This window comes from Pelophylax lessonae (assembly GCF_965119305.1).
Source record: "Pelophylax lessonae genome assembly, chromosome: 5".
Taxonomy (NCBI): Eukaryota; Metazoa; Chordata; class Amphibia; order Anura; family Ranidae; genus Pelophylax; species Pelophylax lessonae.
Window position 1 is genome coordinate 557,724,895 of NC_138772.1, and position 23,159 is coordinate 557,748,053.

The 23,159-nt window shown below is 48.0% G+C and overlaps 1 protein-coding gene across 1 annotated transcript in view; it reads right to left on the minus strand.

Moving 5' to 3' along the window:
- DHX30 (DExH-box helicase 30) overlaps window positions 1-23,159 on the minus strand; it is a 66,946-nt gene that overhangs the window by 36,392 nt on the left and 7,395 nt on the right. Inside the window, exons 2-8 of the mRNA XM_082259547.1 lie at window positions 22,673-22,803; window positions 12,503-12,613; window positions 7,921-8,054; window positions 6,276-6,396; window positions 6,009-6,158; window positions 5,432-5,584; window positions 1,829-2,656 (exon numbers count right to left, since the gene is read on the minus strand). Coding sequence (XP_082115673.1) covers window positions 1,829-2,656; window positions 5,432-5,584; window positions 6,009-6,158; window positions 6,276-6,396; window positions 7,921-8,054; window positions 12,503-12,613; window positions 22,673-22,803 — 1,628 coding nt within the window. The remainder of the gene's footprint in view (window positions 1-1,828; window positions 2,657-5,431; window positions 5,585-6,008; window positions 6,159-6,275; window positions 6,397-7,920; window positions 8,055-12,502; window positions 12,614-22,672; window positions 22,804-23,159) is intronic.

Genomic DNA, 23,159 nt, shown 5'->3' on the forward strand with positions numbered 1-23,159 from the left:
CATCATGGGAAGACCAAAGAGCTGTCAAAGGATGTCAGGGAGAAGATTGTAGATCTGCACAAGGCTGGAATGGGCTACAAGACCATCAGCAAGAAGCTTGGAGAGGAGACAACTGTTGGAGCGATTATTTGCAAATGGAATACAAAATAACCATCAATAGGCCTCAGCCTGGAGCTCCATGCAAGATTTCGCCTCATGGGGTGAGGATGATGAGAAAAAGTGAGGAATCAACCCAGAACTACACAGGAGGAACTTGTTAATGATCTCAAGGCAGTTGGGACCACAGTCACCAAACAAACCATTGGTAACCCAATACTCCTCCATTGATTGAAATCCTGCAACGCCCGCAAGGTTTCCCCCCCTCAAGAAGTCACATGTACAGGCCTCAAGCTTAGCCTACAGCACCAGGCAGTCTCCAATCCAGGTACTAACCAGGCCCGACCCTGCTTAGCCTCAGAGATCAGACGAGACCGGGGCGAGATCAGACGAGACCGGGGCGAGATCAGACGAGACCGGGGCGAGATCAGAAGAGACCGGGGCGAGATCAGAAGAGACCGGGGCGAGATCAGAAGAGACCGGGCGAGATCAGACGAGACCGGGCGAGATCAGACGAGACCGGGCGAGATCAGACGAGACCGGGCGAGATCAGGGTGATGTGGCCGCAGTCTGAAGTTTGCCAATGAACATCTAAAATGATTCAGAGAAGGATTGGGAGAAAGTGCTGTTGGTCAAATGAGACCAAAATAGAGCTCTTTGGCATTAACTCGACTCGCCGTTTTTGGAGGAAGAAAAATGCTTACTATGACCCTAAGAACACCATCCCTACAGTCACCGTCCCTACAGTCACCGTCCCTACAGTCACCGTCCCTACAGTCAAGCATGGAGGTGGAAACATGATGCTTTGGGGCTGTTCCTCTGCTAAAGATACAGGCCGACTTCACCGCATTGAAGGGCCAATGGCTGGGGCCGTATATTGTAAAATCTTGGAGAACCTTCTTCCCTCAGCCAGAACACTGAAGATGGGTCATGGATGGGTCTTCCAGCATGACAATGACCCAAAACATACCGCCAGGCAACAAAGGAGTGGCTCAAGAAGAAGCACATTAAAAAAGGTCATGGAGTGGCCTAGCCAGTCTCCAGACCTTAAGCCTATAGAAAATTTATGGCGAGAGCTGAAACTTCGAGGTTGCCAAGAGACAGCCTTAAGTAATCTTAAGGATTTAGAGAAGATCTGTAAAGAAGAGTGGACCAAAATCCCTTCTGAGATGTGTGCAAACCTGATCACCAACTACAAGAAACATCTGACCTCTGTGCTTCTAACAAGGGTTTCTCCACCGACTACTAAGGGGCTCAAATACTTATTTTACTCACTGAACTGCAACTCCATTTATAACATTTGTATCATGTGTTTTTTCTGGATTTTTGGTTGATATTCTGTCTCTATCATATAAAATACACTTATGATAAAAATTATAGACCCACCATTTTTTTTGTAAGTGAGCAAACTTAAAAAAACTGTAGGTGATCAAATACTTATTTTACTCACTGTATCAGATTATCCATCTAATCCTTGTTAAAGTTCTCGGAGCCCTGATGAAGTGGGGTGTTTGCCCCCTGAAACGTGGCATTTTCTTCTTTTTTTTTTTTTAAAGTGATCTTATGATGAACAATTACAGCATTCTGGACTCCTTCACATTAGGCCTGGAGCTCCTGTTGTATCTTTTAGGCTTTGAACTTTTTGGGTTCCCATTAGAGAGGAACCTTCCAGAGCAAGTCAGCTCCTTTTCCTTCTTCGCCCTCCTGAAGGAATAAGTGTTGGGAGTCTCACCTCTGGTGGCTTATAGGACATCCCCATCATGGCAAGGACATCCTCCAGGTAATGCTGCTTCACAGGATACATAAACCCCGGCACCCGGACAATCGGACAGTCCCCGAAGTACTTAGAGATGCGCTCATTATCACCCGTGGCGCTCATGAGAATCACTTTGATGTTGGGGTTCAGTTTCTGCATCTGCTTGACCAGGATAAGCAGGAAGTCTGTGCTGACGTCCCTCTCATGGACCTCGTCCACTATCACGTGGCTGACCCCCTCCATGGCGGCATTAGTCTGCAGTTTCTTTAACAGCACGCCCACTGTACAGAAGAGCAAGGCACCACCACGGGGGGGAAGCATGCTCTCCAGCCGGACCTGGAAACCCACATTACGGCGTAGGGTCGGACCCAATTCCTGGGCAACGCGGTGACACACTGACACAGCGCTGATCCTACGTGGCTGAGTGATGAGTATATTACAGTTGGCTCCCCACCCGCTGAGAATGGCGTCCTCTAGGATGAAGCGTGGAATACGCGTGGTCTTCCCGCATCCTGTGTCCCCGGCTATCACCACTACGGGATTGCTGTCAATGGCCGCCAAAATGGCCGCTTTATGGTCATCAGCTGGTAACGCCTGTAGAGGTTTCCCCTGGCTGCTCTGCCATTTGTCATCCAGCGAGCGACTGATCTGATCTGCTTGGTCCTCAGATAACGGGGTGTATCGTTGGCCGGTAATGGGGTCGCTGATTGTATCATAGTCTGACCAAACGGATGTTGACTCCATCTGTGAGGTGGAATATTCCTGAATGTCAGTTTCCATCTCCAATGCTGACTCCAAGGGGAACTGCAGTAGAGAAAAGGGACATCATATTATAAAAGGATATAAACTTCAATCTCTTAACATTCTACGAGGAGCTGAGCTGTGAGTTTAATAGGGGCAGACCAGTGGATGTGGTGTACCTGGATTTTGCTAAGGCGTTTGATACAGTTCCCCACAAACGCTTAATATATATAATAAATTCTGCAGGCATCGACCACAAGGTGTGCTCTTGGATACGGAACTGGCTAAAAGGGCGTGTCCAAAGGGTGGTAATAAACAGCGCATACTCAGACTGGTCTGAGGTAGTAAGCGGGGTCCCCCAAGGCTCAGTCCTGGGACCAATTCTGTTCAATTTATTCATAAACAGCATTGAGGACGGGATCAGTAGTTCGTTATCAGTTTTTGCAGATGACACAAAATTGGGCAGGGCAATAACTGCACAGCATGAAGCAGATATCCTACAGAATGACCTGGACAAAATAACGGAGTGGGCAACGACATGGCAAATGAGGTTTAATGTGGAGAAGTGTAAGGTTTTGCACTTGGGGACTAAAAACATAAAAGCACAATACACTTTAGGAGGGGAACCCTTGGGGGAATCAAAAATGGAGAAAGATCTGGGAGTATTGGTTGATGATAGATTAGGCAACAGCATGCAATGTCAAGCGGCAGCTGCCAAAGCCAACAGAATATTAGCATGCATAAAGAAAGGGATGCATTCCAGAGATAAGACTATAATCCTTCCACTTTATAAAACTCTGGTCCGACCGCATCTGGAGTATTCTGTCCAGTTCTGGTCGCCAGTCCTCAGGAGGGATGTGTTGGAGCTGGAGAGAGTCCAGAGAAGGGCAACTAAACTAATTAGGGGATTGGAGGACCTTAATTATGAAGAGCATCTGCAATCGCTTGATTTATTCTCCCTGGAGAAGAGACGCCTGAGGGGGGACATGATAGCAATTTACAAATACCTCAATGGTGATCTCAGCATAGAAAAAAAGCTATTCAGTCAAAAGGATTACATGAGCACTTGAGGGCATACAATGTGATTAGAGGAGAAGCATTTTAACCTCAGGCAATGCAGGGGGTTCTTTACTGTTAGGGCTACAAGATTGTGGAATTCTCTACCACAAGAGGTGGTTTCTGCGGGAAGTATGGTGGCTTTCAAAAGACTCTTAGACTTACATCTCAAGGATCAGAACATTCAGGGGTATGAGAGATGATTACAGCCACACACACCTACACAGGGGGAACTGGATGGACTGTTTGTCTTTATTCAACCTCAACTACTATTTAACTATGAGGAGATTTCCTGCAGTAGTTTGTGTCTCTGCCCCTCCCACAATGGTGAGATTTCCTGCAGTAGTTTGTGTCTCTGCCCCTCCCACAATGGTGAGATTTCCTGCAGTAGTTTGTGTCTCTGCCCCTCCCACAATGGTGAGATTTCCTGCAGTAGTCTGTGTCTCTGCCCCTCCCACAATGGTGAGATTTCCTGCAGTAGTTTGTGTCTCTGCCCCTCCCACAATGGTGAGATTTCATGCAGTAGTTTGTGTCTCTGCTCCTCCCACAGTGGTGAGATCTCCTGCAGTAGTTTGTATCTCTGCCCCACCCACAATGGGGAGATTTCCTGCAGTAGTTTGTGTCTCTGCCCCACCCACAATGAGGAGATCTCCTGCAGTAGTTTTTGTCTCTGCTCCTCCCACAATGAGATTTCCCTGCAGTAGTTTGTGTCTCTGCCCCTCCCACAATGAGGAGATTTCCTGCAGTAGTTTGTGTCTCTGCCCCTCCCACAATGAGGAGATCTCCTTCAGTAGTTTGTGTCTCTGCCCCTCCCACAATGAGGAGATTTCCTGCAGTAGTTTGCGTCTCTGCCACTCCCACAATGGTGAGATTTCCTGCAATAGTTTGTGACTCTACCCCTCCCACAATGAGGAGATTTCCTTCAGTAGTTTGTGTCTCTGCTCCTCCCAAAATGGGGAGATTTCCTTCAGTAGTTTGTGTCTCTGCCCCTCCCACAATGAGATTTCCTGCCCCTCCCACAATGAGGAGATTTCCCTGCAGTAGTTTGTTTCTCTGCCCCTCCCACAATGCTGAGATTTCCAGCAGTAGTTTGCGACTCTGCCCCCCCCCCCCCCCCCACAATGGTGAAATTTCCTGCAATAGTTTGTGTCTCTGTTCCTCCCACGAGATGATTTCCTGCTGTAGATTGTGTCTCTGCCCCTCCCACAATGGTGAGATTCCCGCCCTGTGTTTGGGCCTTGAAAAGACGTGCTCTCACATGTGGAATACCCCCTGTGATTTCTCACATTAAGGGAAGTATTTTTAAAAATAATTGCCCAGTTATTCATCCTGTGAATCTGCATGTTTATTTGTTCTGTTGAGTGGTGGCAGAGTCGAATGTTATTATGCTATTTTCTCTCCCAGTTGAATGTTATTCATTCATACAAAATTGAGAAAAACAGGATTACAATATGGCCACTAGATGGAGCCGGTGATCATAGGATAAGCAATGAATAATTTGTTTACGAAGATCGTCAGCTCCATCTAGTGGCCATCATGAGGCATATTCCGAAACCACTCTATTTTTAGTGAGCAAAAACATTCGACCTGTAGAGAATATAGCTTAATAACATCCGATTTCCCCCCCCCCCCCCCCCCCTGCGCACAGAATAAATACATTTGGAGTTTCCAAGAACAAACAGCTTTCCATTGTTATATGAACACGCCCCTTGGTGGGCAGCTCACCCTCCACGCCGCCCCCCACCCGGGAACAGAAGGCACCCATTCACATAGAGGACTCACCTCCTGAAAGTAATTCTCCATTCTAATTAACAAGTCTTCCGGAACCTGAAACCGCCTCGCCTTCCGCTGCTTCTCTCGTAACTTCTGTACGGCGGAGAGGTGGTACATGGCGTGCGTCAACGGCTTGTTATTTGGGTCCAGGAGGCCGAGATCCTGAAAAGAAAGGGGGCGAGGGGGGTGCAGAACAACTGTCAATTCCACTAAAGAGAAGAACTGCAGAGGGTCAGAGCAGCGGCAGTCAAATGTTCTCAGGCTGTATTCTCTGCAGATTTGAATGTTATTCATTGTAAAAAAAAAAAAAAAGGCTGTGTGAATGGGGAAAATACTGCAATATGGCCACTAGATGGCACAGTGGAGCACTGAAAATAATATGGTCCTCAGCTCCATCTAGTGCCTGAATTACAGTATTTTCCCCCATTCATGCTTTTCTTTTCCCAACGAACATTTGATCTGTAGAGAATACAGCCTGAGGACATTCGATTATCCCCCAATTTTACAGGCAGTTTTGACAAAAAGCTATGCAAACATTTTATAAATACACCCTCAAGTGACAGAAAGATGCGGAATCCTCTCTCACCTTCAGTTTCTGACAGCCCAGGGCAGCCGCTTTCTTTTCCGCTTCAGTGCGCCGCAGGCCGCGAGCGACGAAGGTGAAAGGCTGTGGCCAGCTGATGGTCAGACGACAGGTCTTGATGTGCCCCCCCACGTGCTGGTAATGGACGAAGTTCTGGAAGGAGCGATGAGAAATCGGGTCTAAAAGAAAAAATAACTTCTCCAACCTGCATCCCCCCCCCCTCCTTTGCCAGATTTAAAGATGGCGTCTCATTGGAGAGAAGCCGCATACCTTGCAACCGGGAGAGGAGGTGGCCACCTGGATGACGGAGGACAGGAGTTGCTTGGGATTTGGAAACTCCTTGAGGGCATTCATGGCTTCCAATTCTTCGGGGCTATCCAGACAAGCGTGTCTGCGGAGAAGAGAGAATCCTACTAAATATCATTGAAAGTACAATGGCCCCGTTCCTGCCAGGAACGTGGAGTCTCCACAACATCCCAGATCCTGCCAGGAACGTGGAGGCTCTGCAACATCTCAGAACCTGCCAGGAACGTGGAGTCTCCGCAACATCCCAGATCCTGCCAGGAACGTGGAGGCTCCGCAACATCCCAGATCCTGCCAGGAACGTGGAGGCTCCGCAACATCCCAGATCCTGCCAGGAACGTGGAGGCTCCACAACATCCCAGATCCTGCCAGGAACGTGGAGGCTCCACAACATCTCAGATCCTGCCAGGAACGTGGAGGCTCCACAACATCTCAGACCCTGCCAGGAACGTGGAGGCTCCACAACATCTCAGATCCTGCCAGGAACGTGGAGGCTCCACAACATCCCAGATCCTGCCAGGAACGTGAAGTCTCCACAATGACACCCCGTTCCTGCCAGGAACGTGGAGTCTCCACGATGACACTCCCGTTCCTGCTAGGAACGTGGAGTATCCACGACGGCCCCGGCCCCGTTCCTGCCAGGAACGTGGAGTATCCACGACGGCCCCGGCCCCGTTCCTGCCAGGAACGTGGAGTATCCACGACGGCCCCGGCCCCGTTCCTGCCAGGAACGTGGAGTATCCACGACGGCCCCGGCCCCGTTCCTGCCAGGAACGTGGAGTATCCACGACGGCCCCGGCCCCGTTCCTGCCAGGAACGTGGAGTATCCGCGACGGCCCCGGCCCCGTTCCTGCCAGGAACGTGGAGTATCCGCGACGGCCCCGGCCCCGTTCCTGCCAGGAACGTGGAGTATCCGCGACGGCCCCGGCCCCGTTCCTGCCAGGAACGTGGAGTATCCGCGACGGCCCCGGCCCCGTTCCTGCCAGGAACGTGGAGTATCCGCGACGGCCCCGGCCCCGTTCCTGCCAGGAACGTGGAGTATCCGCGACGGCCCCGGCCCCGTTCCTGCCAGGAACGTGGAGTATCCGCGACGGCCCCGTTCCTGCCAGGAACGTGGAGTATCCGCGACGGCCCCGTTCCTGCCAGGAACGTGGAGTATCCGCGACGGCCCCGTTCCTGCCAGGAACGTGGAGTATCCGCGACGGCCCCGGCCCCGTTCCTGCCAGGAACGTGGAGTATCCGCGACGGCCCCGGCCCCGTTCCTGCCAGGAACGTGGAGTCTCCGCGACGGCCCGGCCCCGTTCCTGCCAGGAACGTGGAGTCTCCGCGACGGCCCCGGCCCCGTTCCTGCCAGGAACGTGGAGTCTCCGCGACGGCCCCGGCCCCGTTCCTGCCAGGAACGTGGAGTCTCCGCGACGGCCCCGGCCCCGTTCCTGCCAGGAACGTGGAGTCTCCACGACGGCCCCGTTCCTGCCAGGAACGTGGAGTCTCCACGACGGCCCCGTTCCTGCCAGGAACGTGGAGTCTCCACGACGGCCCCGACCCGTTCCTGCTACATGTATGAACCATCAACGAGGAAAACCTGAATACACTACCTTCTGTTCTGCATTACCTGGGGTCAGTCCTAGCTGCAAGGACCTTCTGTGCTCCCCTTCCGCCATCCTCTTCTGCCAGGGACTGTGTACTGAGCGGAGCTTTGAGTTTTTTGGGCCGGAACTTCCTCCCCGAGCCCAGCAAGCCGAGATCCTACAAAAGGAGAGGAACCCGGTCACTGAAGAGTGTCTTGGATCTTAATGTACGCTTGATGCACAAGTGAACAAGGAGAACAGCGTGCACGGCTTTCCGCCATTGGTGCATGGAAATCCGCGCACCGCCGTTATACAAATAAACCCACGTGTAGCGGAATTCGCACCCAACAATGAAACTAGTGTGTAGAACCGTGAACACTGCTCTGATCAAACTCGTGCATGCATTCCCACCACTACTACTGGCGTGAATCCCACTCAGCAAGGCTCAGAGAACGATGTCTAATAGGATGATACTACTGTTCCCATAGACATGAGGCTATCTGCAGGGAAAGAGCCATGCTGTTTCCACTATGATGATCAGGCACAGTAGAAGGACATGAGCGTGTATCCCTTCATAATAGCAGATAGATATCAAAATGATATTGACTTCACAGAGCAAACATCTCCCCGCTGAGGGAACAAGTCTGTACATTATACAAAGGGGCCCCGCTGGGGTCATATCCTTGCTACTTTATCCTTGAATTCCGCACCGCAATACACATAGATCTCTTCCGGAAAACAGACCCGCGCATATCGCATGGAGTGTTCGCCGGTGGAGATGTCTATGTAAAGCGAATGCGTCTACACATCTAACGGAAGGTTTTCACTGCCAGTAGTCTTTCCTTAATGCCGGTTCACCCGTACACGCTCTAATGAGTGTATTGCAAGCAAACCGACAACAGGAGCCAGAATGACAATCTAAATAAAACACATCCTGAAAAATGTCTACACTAATACTGATACAATTTCCACAACAAGAGTCATCCATAGATATATACTGGGGGTTATACCCCAAATACTGCCCTACAGTATATGTCAGAGCTATATAATTGTATAATAATAGTGTGTGACTGTGGGGGAGGGGACATTAGAGTGTAAGCTCCTCTGGTACAGAGACTGATGTGACTGTGGGGGAGGGGACATTAGAGTGTAAGCTCCTCTGGTACAGAGACTGATGTGACTGTAAGGGAGGGGACATTAGAGTGTAAGCTCCTCTGGTACAGAGACTGATGTGACTGTGGGGGGAGGGGACATTAGAGTGTAAGCTCCTCTGGTACAGAGACTGATGTGACTGTGGGGGAGGGGACATTAGAGTGTAAGCTCCTCTGGTACAGAGACTGATGTGACTGTGGGGGGAGGGGACATTAGAGTGTAAGCTCCTCTGGTACAGAGACTGATGTGACTGTGGGGGGAGGGGATATTAGAGTGTAAGCTCCTCTGGTACAGAGACTGATGTGATTGGCTCAGTGATCTCTGTACAGCACTGCGGTATATGTCAAGAGCTATATAAATGTATAATCATGTATGTGACTGTGGGGGGACATTAGAGTGTAAGCTCCTCTGGTACAGAGACTGATGTGACTGTGGGGGGAGGGGACATTAGAGTGTAAGCTCCTCTGGTGCAGAGACTGATGTGACTGTGGGGGAGGGGACATTAGAGTGTAAGCTCCTCTGGTACAGAGACTGATGTGACTGGCTCAGTGATCTCTGTACAGTGCTGCGGTATATGTCAGAGCTATATAAATGTATAATAATAATAATAGTGTGTGACTGTTGGGGGACATTAGAGTGTAAGCTCCTCTGGTGCAGAGACTGATGTGACTGTGGGGGAGGGGACATTAGAGTGTAAGCTCCTCTGGTACAGAGACTGATGTGACTGGCTCAGTGATCTCTGTACAGCGCTGCGGTATATGTCAGAGCTATATAAATGTATAATAATAATAATAGTGTGTGACTGTTGGGGGACATTAGAGTGTAAGCTCCTCTGGTACAGAGACTGATGTGACTGTGGGGGAGGGGATATTAGAGTGTAAGCTCCTCTGGTACAGAGAATGATGTGACTGTGGGGGAGGGGACATTAGAGTGTAAGCTCCTCTGGTACAGAGACTGATGTGACTGTGGGGGAGGGGACATTAGAGTGTAAGCTCCTCTGGTACAGAGACTGATGTGATTGGCTCAGTGATCTCTGTACAGTGCTGCGGTATATGTCAGAGCTATATAAATGTATAATAATAATAATAATAGTGTGTGACTGTTGGGGGACATTAGAGTGTAAGCTCCTCTGGTGCAGAGACTGATGTGACTGTGGGGGAGGGGACATTAGAGTGTAAGCTCCTCTGGTACAGAGACTGATGTGACTGGCTCAGTGATCTCTGTACAGCGCTGCGGTATATGTCAGAGCTATATAAATGTATAATAATAATAATAGTGTGTGACTGTTGGGGGACATTAGAGTGTAAGCTCCTCTGGTACAGAGACTGATGTGACTGTGGGGGAGGGGATATTAGAGTGTAAGCTCCTCTGGTACAGAGAATGATGTGACTGTGGGGGAGGGGACATTAGAGTGTAAGCTCCTCTGGTACAGAGACTGATGTGATTGGCTCAGTGATCTCTGTACAGCACTGCGGTATATGTCAGAGCTATATAAATGTATAATCATCAGAAAAACCCTGGCTTTTTTTGTGGGCTGCTCTATTCAGGGTGGCACCAGCAGAGGGCACTGTTTATACCGAATTTACCCAAAAATAAGACAGGGTCTTATATTAATTTTGCCACCAAAAGACACAGTAGGGCTTAAATAGGTAGGTCTGATGTAATGTGCGGTCTCCTCCCCCCCCTCTCCCTGTCAGCAATCCCCAGTGTGAAATGGTTGTAAAATCCCAGAATCCACTCTATTACAGTATTATATAATGTCCAATGTGTGTTTCTGTAATATAATTGTGCCGCTTGATGCTTCCGTGACCCGCCGGAGCGCTCTTCCTCGCACTGGAGAGGGAGGGGCCAAGATCCCCCTCTGAGTGCCGGTTCACACTTATGCGATGCGGGAAGGCTGCGAATTCGCAGCCTGTTCCCGCATCGCACACGCACCCCCGGCAGTTCACACTGCCATATGCGATACGCTGGGGGTGTCAATGTAATCTTAACGACACCCCCAGTTTGATCGCATATCGCAGTGCGATCGTGCAGTTCGCACAGGATCGGATCGCACAAGTGTGAACCGCTGTGCGATCCGATCCTGATGCGGCTGCAAAAATGCCTCCTGTGCGTGTTTGCTGCGGGTGCGATGCGAATTTAGCCATAAAAACTGTATGGCTAAACTCGCACCGCACAGCCGATCGCATGTAATGAAGGAGAAGTGCGCTCCGATATTACATGCGAACCCCGCACTCGCAGAAGTGTGAACCGGCACTGACAGTCCTGAACTCTCCACATAGCGCACCCCTGAACTCCATGCTCTGCACATAGCGCACCCCTGAACTCCATGCTCTGCACATAGCGCACCCCTGAACTCCATGCTCTGCACATAGCGCACCCCTGAACTCCATGCTCTGCACATAGCGCACCCCTGAACTCCATGCTCTGCACATAGCGCACCCCTGAACTCCATACTCTGTACATAGTGCACCCCTGAACCCCATACTCTGTACATAGTGCACCCCTGAACTCCATGCTCTGCACATAGTGCACCCCTGAACTCCATACTCTGTACATAGTGCACCCCTGAACCCCATACTCTGTACATAGTGCACCCCTGAACTCCATACTCTGTACATAGTGCACCCCTGAACTCCATACTCTGTACATAGTGCACCCCTGAACCCCATACTCTGTACATAGTGCACCCCTGAACTCCATACTCTGTACATAGTGCACCCCTGAACTCCATGCTCTGCACATAGTGCACCCCTGAACTCCATACTCTGTACATAGTGCACCCCTGAACTCCATACTCTGTACATAGTGCACCTCTGAGCTGTGCACTATGTACGTAGCACACCCTTGAACTCTGCTCTCTTTACATAGCACTCCCCTGAACTCTGCACTATGTACGTAGCGCACCCCAATTCTGCCACACCCACCCTTATATGTAGTTTGGCAGGGGGGGGGGGGGGGGAATGCGCGGTTGAGTTCCTGCACCTATTCTCTGAGAAGAAAAGCCCTGGATACATTTATATAATCTTACAGATACAACCGGCCCTTTGAGGTCATCGATAATGCTGATGCGGCTCGCAATGACACCCCTGCTTTACAATGGTAAATACCGTATTTGTCCACTAGATGATGCCAAGTATAACTACCAATTTCTTCAGAGATGTATTGCCATCTAGTGGCCAGATGCGGTATGTCTTCATTTGAAATCAAAGAAAAACATTCAGCCTGCACAGAAAATAACCTAATAAGCTTTTATTTTTCCCCATTTGCAAAGAAAAAAAAAAAATCTATGTTCACTTTCAGTGAGTAATTCAGACACTCCCTCGCAATCATACTGGTGGTAAATAGATACGATGCGTATTGATGGATACAATTTATTAGAACAGAACAGAATTTATTATCAGTCATGTTTCTGTTTAGACTGGAATCCATCTCGAACAGCACAGATGGCAGGAAGAGGAAGATCTGGCATACCTGAAATATTTTGCACGCTTGCGCGGCTGCATGACGCTCTGCTTCGATTTTCCGCTCACCGCAGCCTTCCACTTCAATGGGTTTCGGCCACTTGATCCGCAGGACGCTCCTCTAGAATGGAAAGGAAACAATGTTTACAGAAATTAGAGATGGTGCATGCGCATGTCCAGACAGTTTTTTTGTTTTCCATCTTGGATGGAGAGGGGAAGTATTAGACCCCCTGTCAGGTCTTTACTACTCCATAATGACTCGTTTCCACTGAGTGGTAATCAGAGATGTATAGTGACTAAGTAGAACTACTTCACTACTGTACTTAAGTAGCGAAAGGCGGTATCTGTAATTTCCTAGAGTATAAATTTTTTCTCCTACTTCCACTTTTACTTCTCTACATTTTTTCAATGATTTCAATACTTCTACTCCGATATTTTTTTTTGTGCTGCATAGTTACTCATTATTATAAAAATTACCACTGCCTGAACAGTAGATGGAGGTTTCATGAAGCTCAAAACATAAAACATTGTGTATTATCAGAGCATACGAAAATAAATGCTACTGTATGTATAAATAAAAGCTGTATTTGAAATAATAAAAAACAATATGATGTTCAAACTTTTCATTTCTTTCTTTAACCACTTGCCGACCGCCGCACGACTATCTACGGCGGCGGTCAGCCCCTCACAGGCAAAGTGACGTAGGTCTACGTCGCTCGCCTGTGAGGGTTTAGGGAGCGAGCGCGCACCGCCGGAGGCGCGCTCCCGCTCCCGCGTGGTCACAGACCCCCCCGCGCGTGTGACCGGCGGACCCGATCGCCGCCGGCCACTCTGCGATCGGCGGGGGAGAGGGAGAATGTCAGGCAGCTTGTGTAAACAAGCTGCCTGTCATTCTCCTCTCTGTATGAGAGATGATCACATGGATCTACTATGTAGATCCATTGATCACTCTGCATACAGTTGAAGCCACAGCCAATCACAGTTAGAATCACGCCCCTAGGGACACACACAGCCCCTCCCTCTCAAATAAAGTTAACCCCTTCACTACCAGTGTATTTTTACAGTAACAGTGCATATATATAGCACTGATTACTGTAGAAATGTCACTGGTAACCCCAAAAGTGTCAAAAATGTCAGTCAAGGGTCCGATCTGTCCGCCGCAATGTCGCAGTACCGCAAAAAAAATCGCAGATCGCCGCCATTACGCGTTAAAAAAAAAACAACAAAAATGACAAAAATCTTTCCCTTTGTTAGTAAACGCAATAACTTTTGCGCAAACCAATCAAAATACGCTTTTTGCGATTTTTTTTACCAAACATAGGTAGCATAAAACAAATTGGCCGAAAATATTAAAAAATTTTGATTTTTACATTTTTTTTGGGGGGAATTTCATATAAAAAAAAGGGAAAAATATTGCTATTTTTGCAAAATTTACGCTCTTTTTTTGTTTATAGCGCGTGATCAAAAAATCGCACAGGTGATCAAATACCGCCAAAAGAAAGCTCTGTTTGTGGGAAAAAAAGGACGCCAAATTCGTTTAGGTACAGCGTCGCACGACCGCGCAATTGTCCGTTAAAGTCACGCAGTGCCGAATCGCAAAATACCCTCTGGTCGTTTAGCAGCCAAATCCTCCGGGGCTTAAGTGGTTAATAACTACATAACACAGTACTTGTACTTTTACTTTCAGTACTTGAGTAGCAACATTTTAAAAAAAAACTACTTGCAATACTTAAGTACAAAAAATGTTGAATACTTTAGTACTTCTACTCAAGTCACTTTTTGATCGAGCATTTGTACTTTTACTCAAGTATGGGTTTTGAGTACTTTATACAACTCTGGTGGTACGGTTCGGTACGGTACACCTTGCGTTTCCACTGCCAATAGTACCCTTTCATGATAGGCGTGGTGTAGCCGAAAAGCTGTGCTGGACGATTCTCTGTCAACCAAAGATCTACAGAGTGTAGCTCCACCCTGTTGGTACAGTACTAATGTGCTTGGCACCCTAACGAAAGGGTACCAAAAAAGTGGTACGGTACGGTTCGGGATTAGGGTACCATTCAAAATGGAAACGGCAAAAATTGTGTACCGTACCAAACCGCTCAGTGGAAACGAGCCTTAACCACTTGCCGACCGCTCACTCGAGCTCTGCTGCGGCAAAGTGGTTAGTTATCGTCCAGCGACGTAGACTCCTCCCCCTGTAGGCGGCGCTCACGCGCCGCCGGAGGTGCGCTCCTGCTGTTTTCAGTCACAATCGGGCCAGGGGAGGAGCCGAGGCGATTGCCGCTGCTCTTCCCCGATCGTCGGGGAATCGAGTTTGGAGATCCGCCCGCTTGTGTAAACAGAACGGGCGGAGCTCCTCAGTGACAAGGAGTCACAGCTTGCAGTGTTCAGCATAGCTGAACCTGCGATCTGTCCTTGTGTCACTCAGTCACCTCCCCCCCACACGTTGTAGGCACCAGGCATACATAAACCCCTCCCTCACCAATAAAATTAACCCCTTCCCTGCAAGTGTCATTTTTACAGTAACAGTGCATATATATAGCACTGATTACTGCAGTAATGTCACTGGTAACCCCAAAAGTGTTAAAAATGTCAGTCAAGGGTCCGATCTGTCCGCCGCAATGTCGCAGTCCCGCAAAAAAAAAAAAAAAAAAAAAAAAAAATCACCAAAAATGACAGAAATCTTTCCCTTAGTTAGTAAACGCAATAACTTTTGCGCAAACCAATCAAAATACGCTTATTGTGATTTTTTTTACCAAACATAAGTAGCAGAAAACAAATTGGCCAAAAATTTCAAAAATTTTTTATTTTTACATTTTTTTGGGGGGAATTTCATATAAAAAAAATGTGAAAAATATTGTTATTTTTTCAAAATAAACGCTCTTTTTTTGTTTATAGCGCAAAAAGTAAAAAAATCACACAGGTGATCAAATACCACCAAAAGAAAGCTCTGTTTGTGGGGAAAAAAGGACGTAAATTTTGTTTGGGTACGGCATCGTACGACCGCGCAATTGTCAGTTAAAGTCGCACAGCACCGAATCGCAAAAAGTGGCCTGGACGTAAGACAGCAAAATCCTCCGGTGGTAAAGTGGTTTAGAGAGCTTTCCCCTCACTGCTGACATTTCACCAGACACCAAGAGTGTGAAACAAAATTCACATACAATGGGGGGGGGGGGGGGAATAATGATTTGATCCCCTGCAGATTGTGTAAATTTGCCCACTTAGAAAGAAATGGCGGGTGTATAATTTTTATCATAGGTGTATTTTATATGATAGAGACAGAATATCAACCAAAAATCCAGAAAAACACATGATACAAATGTTATAAATGGAGTTGCAGTTCAGTGAGTAAAATAAGTATTTGATCCCCGAACAACCAACAATAATTCTGCCTCCCACAGACTGGCTACAGTAGGGGCCCATGTGGTACACAGATTAGTCCTGTCAATGTAAGAAGATCCTAACAACACCTCGTTATGTGTATAAAAGACACCCGCCCACAGAATCTCTTTCCTCCAATCACAGCTCACCATCATGGGAAGACCAAAGAGCTGTAAGGACATCCGGTAGAAGATTGCAGACCTGCACAAGGCTGGAATGGGCTACAAGACCATCAGCAAGAAGCTTGGTGAGAAGGAGACAACAAAATAACCATCAATAGCCCTCAGTCTGGAGCTCCATGTAACATTTCCCCTCATGGGAGACAACTGTTGGAGCGATTTTTTGGCAAATAGAATACAAAATAACCATCAATCGGCCTCAGCCTGGAGCTCCATGTAAGATTTCGCCTCATGGGGTGAGGATGGTCATGAGAAAAAGTGAGGGATCATCCCAGAGCTACACAGGAGGAGCTTGTGAATGACCCCAAGCCAGTTGTGGACCACAGTCACCAAACCATCCATTGGTAACCCAATACTCCGCCATGGATTGAAATCCCGCAGCACCCACAAGGTCCCCCTCCTCAGGAAGGCACATGTACAGGCCTCAGGCTTAGCCTACAGCACCAGATGGTCTCCCATCCAGGTACTAACCAGGCCCGACCCCGATTAGCCTCCAAGATAGACGAGATTGGGCGCATTCAGGGTGATGTGGCCGCAGTCTGAAGTTTGCCCATGAACATCTAAAGCACAGGTGTCAAACACAAGGCCCGCGGGCAGAATGCGGCCCCCCCCAGGCCATTTTAAGTGGCCCTTGCACCTCTACTGCACCTGCGGCACCCCCTTGTTTCTGCCCCCACCTTGTCTCTGTAGATGGCAACAGAGAGGACAGAACTCCTTTGCAAGATCATGCACTCCTCTGTGCAGCTACAGAAAGGCTCATCTTTGATCACCCCCCTCCTCAGCAGTCTGCAGCAGAGGAGGGCAGAACGAATCCTACAGATCCTGCACCTCTCTGTGTAGCCGCAAAACCACATTGCCTTTGCCTCCCCTTGTCTCAGCATTCAGCAGACACTGGAAGCTGACTCCAGCCCTCCTCTGGTTCTCCTCCAGACCCTGCACTTCTTCCCAAATCCTCCTGCATCTTCTTCCTGGCAGCAGCACAAGGTAAGGGGGTGCATTGTGATGTAAGGAAGGGTGGGTGACTCGACTTCTGATGGTAGGGGGGCTATTGACATCTCATGTAAGGGTGTAAGGGGGCGTGGGGTGCTTCGGACATTTAATCCTACAGATATAACTGGCCCTTTGAGGGCAACCATAATGCTGATGTGGCCCGTGATTAAACTGAGTTTGACAACCCTGTAAAGGATTCAGAGAAAGATTGGGAGAAAGTTCTGTGGTCAGCGGAGACCAGAATTGAGCTCTTTGGAATTAACTTGAGGAAGAAAAATGCTGACTAGGACCCTAAGAGCACCGTCCCTGCAGTCGCCGTCCCTGCAGTCGCCGCCCCTGCAGTCGCCGTCCCTGCAGTCACGCACGGAGGTGGAAACATGATGTTTTGGGGTTGTTTCTCTGATAAAGGTACAGGCTGACTTTGCCGCATGAAAGGGCCAAGGGACGGGGCCGTATATGGTAAAATCTTGGATGAGAACCTTCTTCCCTCAGCCAGAACACTGAAGATGGGTAATGGATGGGTCTTCCAGCATGACAATGACCCAAAACATATCACCAAGGCCACAAGGAAGTGGCTCAAGAAGAAGCACATTAGAGTCATGGAGTGGCCTAGCCAATTTCCAGACCTTAATCCTATAGAAAATCTATGGAGGGAGCTGAAACTTCGAGTTGCCAAGAGACAGCCAAGAAACCTTAAGGTTTTAGAGAAGATCTGTAAAGAAGAGTGGACCAAAATCCCTCCTGAGATGTGTGCAAACCTGGGGGCCAACTACAAGAAATGTCTGACCTCTGTGCTTCCAACAAGGGTTTCTCCACCAACTACTAAGTCATGTTTTGCTTGGGGATCAAATACTTATTTTACTCACTGAACTGCAACTCCATTTATAACATTTGTATCATGTGTTTTTTCTGGGTTTTTGGTTAATATTCTGTCTCTATCATATAAAATACACCCATGATAAAAATTATTCACCCGCCATTTCTTTGTAAGTGGGCAAACTTATAAAATCTTCAGGGGATCAAATAATTACTTACCCCACTGTAGCTGTTCATCCATCACAACTGTGTGTACATTTTTTCTTTACGAATGGGGCAAAATCAAATATTCGGTGGCTACATTTTCTGCAAATTGAATGTTTATATGAAGAAAATACTGAATAACGGCCACTAGAAGGCGCTATAAGAACAAAGTATTCTCCGCAGCGCCATCTAGTGGCCAGAATGCAGAGTTTTCTGCATTTACACATTCCATTTGCAGAGAATATAGCCTGAGAACATTTGATTTTTGCCCAATTCGTACAGAACTTTTACTTGCTGTGATGAACGCCCCTTGGCCTGGATTTTCACCACGGCGTCTGGAGAATTGTGGAGGCTAGCCTCCTGCCTACTGACTAAGGGCCCTGGCTTTTAGGGGAACCCTACTGTGATGGGAGTGACTTTGGTTGGAGGGGGCCTGTGGAACCCAGCTTACCTTAGAGTGGTTGAGGAATTACTCTCTCAGCCCCCTAGGCCCCTCTTCTGTGTAAATCACCCTTTCTCTATTATGGGCTCAAGGTGACAGAGAAAATGATGGACAGCTACTTATTAGACTGAATATGGTTTGGATTACTTCAAATGGGACAGTAATATTTATCAACAACATCCCTCAAGAAATCTATGATACATTAATTCCACTGTATCAGAATGATAGAACATTGTATGAGCTTTGCCTCAGACTATTGTAGACCGTTGCCATGAAGTCTGTGACTTCTAAATAATCAAAGCATTGCTTATATGTGGATTCCATGTACTTCAATGTAGGAGACGGACAGACTGATACAGGGGTCCCGCTGGAGAGGGAGAAAGGCAGGCGGCTTTGTTTACATCAGCCGCCTGCATTTCTCCCTCTCCAGCGGGAGATCGCAAGTGACCGGCGGACATCGGCGGTCGTTATGTGGTTAAACAGACAATAGCCAAAGACCCCAGTATCAGTACGTCCGTCTCCTACATTGAAGTACATGGAATACACATCTAAGCCAGGGTTCGACAATCCCCGGGCGCCAGGTCACATGTGTGACTAGAATTAGCGACCTGGCGCCTGGGGTGCCCTGCAGGAGGTGTCCTGTCCCTTTTGCGCCCCCCACCTCCTCCTCGAGTGCACGGACTTCCGCACCGTCCAAAAATTGAGGCCCCGGCTTTTCGGCCTTCTTCTGTGAGATGAGAGGCTAGGGGAACTGGCGCCCTCTTGTGGTGGCCGAGAGTAATGCATGCTCTCAATGCCTTCCCATCTCCTTCCAAAGAGGAGAAGAGAGGGAAGTTTTTTTAAGGCTTCATCTCTCTGTCCAGTTACCTTTGCTTAAAGGTAAATGGACAGGGAGTGTGGTTATTAATTAATTTTCTAAATGTAAAAAAAAATATATTTTTTCTTTTTTTTTTTTTTTTTATTATTAAAAAAAAAAATAAACTTTTTTTTTTCCGATTCTTATTATTAAAAAAAAAAAAAAAAAAACATATTACACACACACACACACACACACACACATATACATATATATATATATATATATATATTTTTTTTTTCCTCATCGCCGTGCCACAGCCGAAGGCCCCTTTCACACGGGCTGTCTGATCAGGTCCGCCTGTCAGTATTTCAGGCAGACCTGATCGGACCCTTCATTCTCCTCTATGGAGCAGTAATCTGCCGCCATCTGATCCTGTCTGCCAAAAACAGACGGATGGTGGTTCTATTTTCTATCCATCCCGTGGATCGGATCAGATGGCATCGGATGGAAAGAGACAGACAGTCGGTGGTTTCCATCCAATTGCACTATAGAGGAGAGTGGGGTTCTAGTCGTATTTATATGTAAAATTTAGTATCCGTTTTTATTAAATAAAGCTTGGTTGTTAGTTTAAAAAAAAAAAAACTGGCTCCAAACTTTTTTAGCTGGCTCCTAGATTTCAGGCAAATTTGTCAAGCCCTGATCTAAGCAATGCTTTGATTAACTGCAGAGATCATACGATCCTGCTATGTAGGATCCTATGTCTCTGTGGTTACATCACAAGCCACGCCCCCCCACAGTTAGAATCACGCCCCTAGGAACACATAACCCCTTTGTTCACAAATAAAGTTTACCCTTTCCCTGCCAGTGTAATTTTTACAGTAACAATGCATATTTATAACACTGATTACAGTAGTATTGTCACTGGTACTCCCAAAAGTGTAAAAAAATGTCAGTAAGAGGTCCGATCTGTCCGTCGCAATGTCGCAGTCCCGCAAAAAAAAAAAAAAACCTTTCCCGTAGTTAGTAAACGCAATAACTTTTGCGCAAACCAATAAAAATACGCTTATTGTGATTTTTTTTTTTTACCAAAAATATGTAGCAGAAAACAAATTGGCCTAAAATTGTATAAAAATTTAGATTTTTACATTTTTTTTGAGAATTTTATATAAAAAAAAAGAAAGTGAAAAATATTGTTATTTTTTTCAAAATTTTCGTTCTTTTTTTGTTTATAGCGCAAAGAATAAAAATCGCACAGGTGATCAAATACCACCAAAAGAAAGCTCTGTTTGTGTGAAAAAAAGGACGTCAATTTTGTTTGGGTACAGCATCGTACGACAGCGCAATTTTCTGTTAAAGTCACGCAGTGCCGTTTCGCAAAATAGGCCCTGGTCTTTGAACAGCCAAATCCTCCGGGGCTTAAGTGGTTAAAGTGGAGTTCCACCCTATTTTTATACTTACCTCCATCTTCTCGCTCCGGGTCACCTGAAAAAGAAATGGATAATCGCATATTTTTTTTTTTTTTACTTACCTCGTAGCGAAGAAAATATACTTACCTTACTTCCTTCTTCCTCCTTCCTCGGCCGCGGCCCGTCGTCACTTCCTGGCTCTGCAATGATTCCTGGGAGCTGGACGTCATCGCTCCCAGGAATCATTGCGCCTGCACCGGCCCCGACGTCAGTTCCGGGTCGCGCGCGTCATCCCCTTCTAAACAGCTTCTGGGCATGCCCAGAAGCTGTGGAGGGGTGACGCGCGCGACCCGGAAGTGACGTCGGGGCCGGCGCAGAGCATCGTGGGACCACAGAAGGCGGAAGAAGACGCCGAAGAGGACGCGCTGGCTTCAAGCTGCCCACATCTGAGATGGCAGCGCTGGACAAGACGTTTGCAAGGTAAGTATTTTGTCTTGCAGGTAAGTGCAACCCGGGACAGATCAGAGGCTAGCCATTGTGGAATGCACTAGCCCTGACTGTCCCGGGGGTATTAAAAAAAAAAAAAAAAAAATCCACGGTGGAACTCCGCTTTAATAAGATGTTCTGTGTTTATACATAGGATAATGTGCAATGTAATTTTTTTTAGCCTTGTTGCAGTGCTGAGTTAATTAGCATGTTAATTATAACATTGTCTACGTATGGATTCCCATTCACCTATTGTTTCTGTCCAGATTAGCTCAGGTTAATTATGTTTCTGTATACAAATTTCATCTGAATACGATAATGTAATCAGGCTAACCTGACCTGGTGTGTTTATGGGAGTGTCACGGGGGTGTTTACTGTGTATCTGTATTGTATAAAAGTGGGCCATTGAGCCTGGATTAAAGAGATTTGTTTTACCCTTTATTAAGTCTAGGCTGATGTTTGGGGAATTGGGGGGATAGACTCACTACATCACTTGGGATTTGGGAGAATTACATTGGATATACTCAGCCGGAGTATTGGGGATCCGTTACATTTGCTGTTTAGGATGAACGGCTGACACACAGTGAGGGAATTGTAAGGCAAAGAAATGAAAATGATTTTCTTCGGTAGAGTTGGGGGGGGGGGGGGGAGGGAGTTTAAAATCTCTGTCATGTTTTTACTAATCAAAGTTACAGCTGTGCAATTGCTTCCAGTCACCCGGAGAACATTTGCCCCTGCCATACGTTCTGGGTTCTGCTTTCCCATCAGCGGACCTGGGACTGGCACAGCGGGTGGTGCAGGATAGCGAGGGGAAGACCAGTTCAGATTTCTCATCATTAAATGTAACAGGGTCACTAGGACAAGGAAGGGGGGGGGGGGGGGTGCTCACCGAGACAGGAAGGCATGGACAGTAATAAAACATTGTCAGGAGTTCTGACCTTTCCCCGCTCCATTGGCAAAGTGTTCTCTATCTGTGTCCCCGCTGCAGAGATTTCCTCTCACTTGCTCTTCTGACAGGAAGTAAAAGAAAAATCACCCCTACAGGAACACAGAAAAAAAGGCTCCACCACCAACAAAATAAAACATCCGGTCTGGAGGGGTTCAGTTCAGGCAGATGGGGGTAGGTCTGGAGTGGGGTAGTTCTAGCAGATGGGGGTAGGTTTGGAGGGGGGCAGTTCTAGCAGATGGGGGCAGGTATGGAGGGGGGCAGTTCTGGCAGATGGGGGCAGGTCTGGAGGGGAGCAGTTCTGGCTGATGGAGCAGGTCTGGAGGGGGGCAGTTCTAGCAGATGGGGGTAGGTTTGGAGGGGGGGCAGTTCTGGCAGATGGGGGTAGGTCTGGAGAGGGGCAGTTCTGGCTGATGAGGCAGGTATGGAGGGGGGGTAGTTTTGGCTCATGGGGCAGTGCTGCTGGATGGAGCAGGTCTGGAGGGTGGGGCAGGTCTGGAGGGTGGAGGATGGGGAAGATGGAGTCCTTACAAAGTCATGGTTGGAGCCGGTGTTGATGTAGGTGAGTTTGTCTTTGATGTCGTCGCACCGCAGGGCGTGGCTGATGACGTTGTGAAGGAGTTCCTTCGGCCTCGGGAATTGCTTCAGAAGATCCCGAGAATCTAAAGAAAAAAGAGAAAATCCGACATCAGCCAAGTCTGAGATCCGGAGTCTGCGCTACTGCAAGAGAGAAGGGGACAGAGCACACCTGATGGGGGGGGGGGGGGAAGAGGGGGGGACAGAGGACACCTGATGGGGGGGGGGGAGGGGAGAGGGGGGACAGAGGACACCTGATGGGGGGTAAGGGGGAACAGAGGACACCGACACCTGATGAGGGGAGAAGGGGGAACAGAGGACACCGACACCTGATGAGGGGGGAAGGGGGAACAGAGGACACCGACACCTGATGGGGGGGAAGGGGGAACAGAGGACACCTGATGGGGGGGGGAAGGGGGAACAGAGGACACCGACACCTGAT